The sequence below is a fragment of the Ipomoea nil genome, unplaced genomic scaffold (assembly GCF_001879475.1).
Source record: "Ipomoea nil cultivar Tokyo-kokei standard unplaced genomic scaffold, Asagao_1.1 scaffold3231, whole genome shotgun sequence".
Classification (NCBI taxonomy): Eukaryota; Viridiplantae; Streptophyta; class Magnoliopsida; order Solanales; family Convolvulaceae; genus Ipomoea; species Ipomoea nil.
The window spans coordinates 52,167-58,158 of NW_017619659.1; the positions used below are offsets into that span (position 1 = coordinate 52,167).

Genomic DNA, 5,992 nt, shown 5'->3' on the forward strand with positions numbered 1-5,992 from the left:
TTTATATTATATATTATAAGCTCAACATGCCATTCAAATTTCTTCATAGTCCTGCCTTGTCGTCCTATGTCGCCCTTTAGTCCAAAGTGGACCGTGTAATCTCCTTAGAATAGAAAGGGCTGTCTAGGACAATAAGGCCACAGGTCTAGGAACGAACTTTAACGACATGAAAAATTGAGAAAATAATTTGAACAGAGATTATTCTTAGTATGTAGAATAGTAGGAAATGGTTAGCACAAGTTCACCCGTACCCAAAAGTGAGATTGCGTTAATAAATTTTGTGACTTTTTGATATGAAAATTATGCTATTATCATTACGGGGTCACTAATAAGTTTGGCAATTTACGATCCAATGTGAATAAGAATTAATCTGAGTATAATATAAGTTTAAAAATGTCTTCTACAGTTAGAACTTTATCAGTACATCTCATGTGACCAAAAAAAAAAAGTTTGGCAAGTTTGGCATTTATAAAGGTGATATTCTTTTGGGGAAACAAAACTAGATAAGCTCGGTCTAACATGTCCCTTTGTCCGAGACGTGGAGAGAGACAGTCTGTTTGCAGTTTGCACTTTGCTACTGTAGTTTCTTTGTCCGCTTCCTTCTCCCCCAAACTTGTAACCACAAGTGACAACCATTCCACTGTTTAATTTCTTTCTTTTTACTCTCACTCTGGCTTAGTTCACTTCTGCTAGCTGCCTGCAAATGCAATGAACTCATGCTGTGCAAACGCCTCCTAGATTCCCCTTTCAAGAATGGATTTCGGGTTAATGGCGGCGGCCGGAACGGCGGGCACCACCCGGCAACACCCTGATGAACCCCCAGGCGGCGGCGACACCCATGGATCTGGCCACCCAAAGCAAGAAAGATCCGCAGCAGCGCCTTCTAAAGTTCCCAGCTTTTTATGGAGATCTGCGGACAGCGTGCCTGGAAAAGCCACCATGCTTAGTTTCTCCTCCTCCAAGTCTGAAGAAATCCCCTTTCTTTCTTCTGCGCCTGCCGGGGAAGATTCATCTAAAACCATTTGTTTTCCGCTTTTCGAGTCCCACCAGAAACGCGGTCCCCATTCTGGCGCCGCTTCAGGTATATTTATTATTTGCACATGTTTTAGCTCTGTGCTGCTAGATTTACTGAAGAATTAATAAAGTCATCTTTATTCATGTGTTTTGAAAATTTAGATTGTGATAGTAATGTGCAAAATGATGGATCAGTTACTTCTAAGTTCTAATGGAGACAAATAGACAATACTGCTTTGATTTTCCTTCATTTCTGAACAAAACCAAAAAGTTACTAAGATGAATAGAACAGGAAACCTGAGAAGACTTGCTTGGTTAGTTGGTCAACCCTGCAGAAATTTTATCTTCTCCTTTAGTGACGAGATAACCCACACTCACTATGCATACTAAGTTTGACCAACTTGGCTAGGTTCTTGAGTATACTAGGTTGGGTTCTTGTGGTTAGTAAGTCAAGATTCTAATCAACTTGATTGGGTTCTTGTGATTACTAAGTGACAAACTTGGTTAGGATGTTCTTGGTTTGCAGTTGTGTTTGGTGATTTTCTTGTGATGCATTTAGCTTTGAATCTTCATTCTTCAGCTTACGCAATTGGAGGTTTGAATGAAAGCTTAAGGGGGGGTTCTGCTCGGATCAGTGGACCATTCACTCCATCACAGTGGATGGAACTGGAACATCAGGCCTTGATCTACAAGCACATGGTGGCAAATGTTCCAATTCCTTCTAATCTCCTCATTCCCCTCATGAAATCGCTAAACCCCTATGCGTTTTCTGGCTTATCCCCTGGATCTTACGCCCCGAATTGTGAGTTGTTTTCTACCCAAACTAGTACTTGGATTCCATAAGGGCAAGTAAAACTTGTTTTCATAACTTTTGTATTCGTTCTCTTCTGCAGGGGGGTGGGGTGCATTCCATCTCGGTTTGTCTGCAAACACTGATCCTGAACCTGGGAGGTGTCGTCGAACTGATGGAAAAAAATGGCGGTGCTCGAGAGATGCTGTTCCTGATCAGAAGTACTGTGAAAGGCACATCAACAGAGGCCGCCATCGTTCAAGAAAGCCTGTGGAAGGCCAGACTGGCCATGCTGTTTCTGGATCCACCACTTCAAAGGTATCCCCAATTGCTTCCTCCTCTGCCTCAGCAGCCTCGGTGATATCCTGTGATGCCACATCCAACACCTTCGGTGCCATGAAGCACCACTTCAATAACACTAAGCCCAGCCCCGCAAATCCTTCCACTCACCATCTCATGAATAACAGGTAACCACGCTTTTTATCACACATCTGGTTTTGTAGTATAAATTCGTATCGTTTTGAACTTTATTAGAACTTGTATGGCAGAACGCAAGGCCACAACCCTTACAAAGAATCCTCCCAGGAGTTGGGTTTTGGATTTCCATCCTCAGATTCTGTTCTAAATCCTCTGCAAAGAAGGCCCTTTGTGAACTCCCATAACTCTGATACTCTTCTTGATTTCAACGCCCATGAACAGCATCTAGTTCACCATTTCATCGACGGCTGGACAAAGGAACAGTCTACCTGCGCTCCTGCCTCCTGGCCAACCGAGCTGAAATCAGACTGGACTCAGCTCTCGATGTCAATCCCCATGGCTTCCTCCGATTTCTCATCATCCTCAACCTCTCCCCGGCAAGAGAAACCCACCATTTCACCTCTGAGGCTATCACGCGAGCTCGAACCATTCCAAATGGGATTGGGAGTGAGCAATAATGGCATTGCTGACCCAATTCAAAAGCCATCAACTTGGATTCCAGTAACCTGGGGGAACTCGATGGGCGGTCCATTAGGCGAGGCCCTAAACAACACGTATGGTAGCGCTGGAGCTGGGAAGACCTCTCCTAATCTGAACCTAACCACAGAAATGTGGAGCAGTAGTCCTTACATGGGGTCGTCCCCCACAGGCGTCCTGCAGAAATCGTCCTTCGTCTCGCTCTCAAACAGCAGCACCGCAAGTAGCCCCCAAGACGATAACAAGAAGGTTGAGAGTGCTAGAATGTGCAATGACATGGTTGGTTCAAGTGTAGTAAGTTCTTTGTCTATTCCATCACTGTGAAGAAACCAATCTGGAGAGGTTGAAGTTGATAACTAGTAATATCGACATTATTAGTATTCCTGCTGTTTTACTACATTAACATTGCTTGCCACTTTGTGTAGTTGTCGTTGTCATCTCATAGTAACGTTGTAGCTTAAAATAATGTTGAATATTCCTATATGTTTTTATCAGAACTCGTATTTGTTTTTATCATTTGCCCTTTCTATTCCCCTATTTATAAAACTCAAATAATTACACAACTAAAAGCAAGGTATCCCTATCTGAAACTGTGTTGTTTATAGTTAGATAATTCAAATCAACAAGACTAATAAGCAATTCTTTCGAGAAATTAATCACGCAATATAATAAAGATGGGTTGCAAGCGCATTTAGCTCATAATTCCCTTCAAATTCCATTTTTTCCATCAGTAAACGTATTATTATTATTAGACAAAATCAAAGAAGAAAAAGTGAAGATGGAAGGCTCAGACACGCACAAATAGGTCATCAAGTTAGAAAGACTGTAAGTGACACTGATATCAGCATCGAGAAATTGATTTCTGTCATCATCGCCTTCCACAAGCCCTCAACAACATAAACCAAAAGACAATCATGCTAAATATTCGCCATGGAAGTATATTAAACTGAAGAAAAAGAAGGAAAAGCTGAGAAAGAATGGCTTTGAACACCCGCACAGAATCGCAGACATGGTTCGTCAAATCAAATGAATAATAATGGCGGTTTTATGCGGCTGCCGGGGATTTTATACTCTATGAAACCCTAATATTCGGCACCGTTTCTGTCTATACTCTATACAATACTCTATATGATTAGCACGGAAAATGTTAATTGCAGATATAAAGGCCCATCTCAATGAATTTTTAAGCCCAACAAAGTAGCCCAATATAAAGGTCTAATGCAAATTATGATGTGCAACCGTGCAGTCGTTATATCGTGGACCGCGATGCATAATCGATTATTCACCGCGCATCAAAACGGTGTCGTTTCTTTAAGTAAAGAAACAGCGCGTTGTTAGTGTTAACATAATGACACTACAGTGTTTCTAAATTGACACTGCCTCACATATTATTTTTATATTATCAAATGAAACTACAGTTATATCAAAATGATACTGTAATTGTGATGAAATGAAACTGCAGTATATTATATAAAATAAAACTGAATAACATTTCACATATTTGAGTGTAAATTGTACAATGAAGCTGTAATTATATCGAAATGATCATGTAATTGTGTTTTAATGAAACTATAGTGTATATAAAATAAAATTAAATAACATTTTCACATATTTGAGTGTATCAATATTGAATGAAACTGTAGTTGTGTTGAACTGAAATTGCAGTGTATACAAAATGAAACTGAAGAATAGAGTTATTTTTTACGGAACGACGCGAAACGGATTCCATTTCTTTTCATTAAATAAAACAACGTTGTTTTGATGCGTGGTGCATAATAGATTATGCACCGCGGTGCACGATATAATTTGCCGCAACTATGTGCACCATGCATAGTGCACACTATTCTATATTCATAATTACTGAACTATATGTTCATAATTATAATATTATATATTCATAATTTTTGAACTTCATATTCATAATTATTGAACTCTATATTCACAATTACATAACTCTATTTTATAATTTTTGATATTCATATTACTAATTGTTGAACTCTGTATTCACAAATCACAGAACTATATGTTCATAATTTAATAACTATACAGTTTAGAAATTATGAATCTACAATACATAAATTATGAATCTACAGTATATATATTATAAATTTGCAGTATAGAAATTATGAATTTACTGTATAAAAATTATGAATCTATAGTATAGAAATTATGAATCTATAGTATATAAATTATGAATTCAATTCAGTGTGCACCTTGCATGGTGCACACGGTTGCACAGCATAACGATCCATATAAATTTGGATAAAATATGAGATGTTAAAATTTTATCTATACCCGATCCAAAACCTAACCTAATCAAAATTTTATTTGAAATATAATAATATGAATTATATATTTAGTTTTAAGTGTATTTCATAATTTTATTTTAGTGATTTCATTAGAAATGATTGACAAGTAGCAACCCAGGTTGATCTTGACCTAGCAGATGCGTACATTCATGGAGATACTCTTTTGTAGATAAAACAAGTCTTATAAATATTTGAACATTTCCTAGAGTATCAATATTATGCATTATAGGCATCATGATATGCATGCCATGTGCAAGAATGATTTATAACACTACTGTATTACATTCTACTTATTGTTTTGGTTGAGAAATAGATGAGTGGTATTTAATGAGGGATTTTTCATAGGGGATGGTTTCCTCATACTTTGCTCATATTCTGGCTCTTCCTTTAGACTAAATTGCTTTACCTTAGTGTGTGCGTTGGGCTGCACTTGTAATCTAAATATAAATGTTTTTATTGTTTTGTTTTTTATTTTTGTAGATGAGAGAGAAAAAAAAGATGATTGGTTGAAGAACAGGTTACAAATTCTTGAGATTATAAACTGAAGCTAACCGGGTGATTGACTAAAAGATGAAACACCAGAGCCCTATGAAGATTAAGTACTTTATGTTTTAAAAACTTTTTTGTGTGTATGACAATAGTGCATTGTTTAAATATTTATGGATTAGATACGATACTATCTTTTTGTTTTAAATAATTTTGATATTGAAATATATTTTCATTTTAAATTTAGATAGTGTGTACATTATTTTGTAAATGATATAGAATGTATTCACAACAGATAAAAAAAAATTATAACAAGATCAAAAAAAAAAATTATATAAATTTAGATTTTCTTGGTTACAAATTCCGGCCAACTTGTTAGTCACAATTTCCGTCCAACGGTTCAAAATTAGACGGAAATTCTCATTTTAAAATGTGGGTT

At 37.1% G+C, this 5,992-nt stretch overlaps 1 protein-coding gene across 1 annotated transcript; it reads left to right on the forward strand.

Annotated features, from left to right (window-relative positions):
• The first annotated feature begins 507 nt into the window (after positions 1 to 507).
• Positions 508 to 3,274, forward strand: LOC109168875 (growth-regulating factor 1-like). The gene is made up of 4 exons (XM_019317731.1): positions 508 to 1,076; positions 1,587 to 1,816; positions 1,908 to 2,271; positions 2,353 to 3,274. Exons 1-4 carry the CDS (start codon positions 754 to 756, stop codon positions 3,080 to 3,082), a joined length of 1,647 nt encoding a protein of 548 aa, XP_019173276.1. The 5' UTR covers positions 508 to 753; the 3' UTR covers positions 3,083 to 3,274.
• Positions 3,275 to 5,992: the final 2,718 nt, after the last annotated feature.

Excerpts from the sequence above, each read along its gene's own strand:
- LOC109168875 (XM_019317731.1), top strand. The coding sequence starts at position 754 with ATGGATTTCGGGTTAATGGCGGCGGCCGGAACGGCGGGCACCACCCGG. Across the intron at positions 1,817-1,907 it reads TGGATCTTACGCCCCGAATT|GGGGGTGGGGTGCATTCCAT; the intron begins GTGAGTTGTTTT and ends TCTCTTCTGCAG. Across the intron at positions 2,272-2,352 it reads CACCATCTCATGAATAACAG|AACGCAAGGCCACAACCCTT; the intron begins GTAACCACGCTT and ends CTTGTATGGCAG.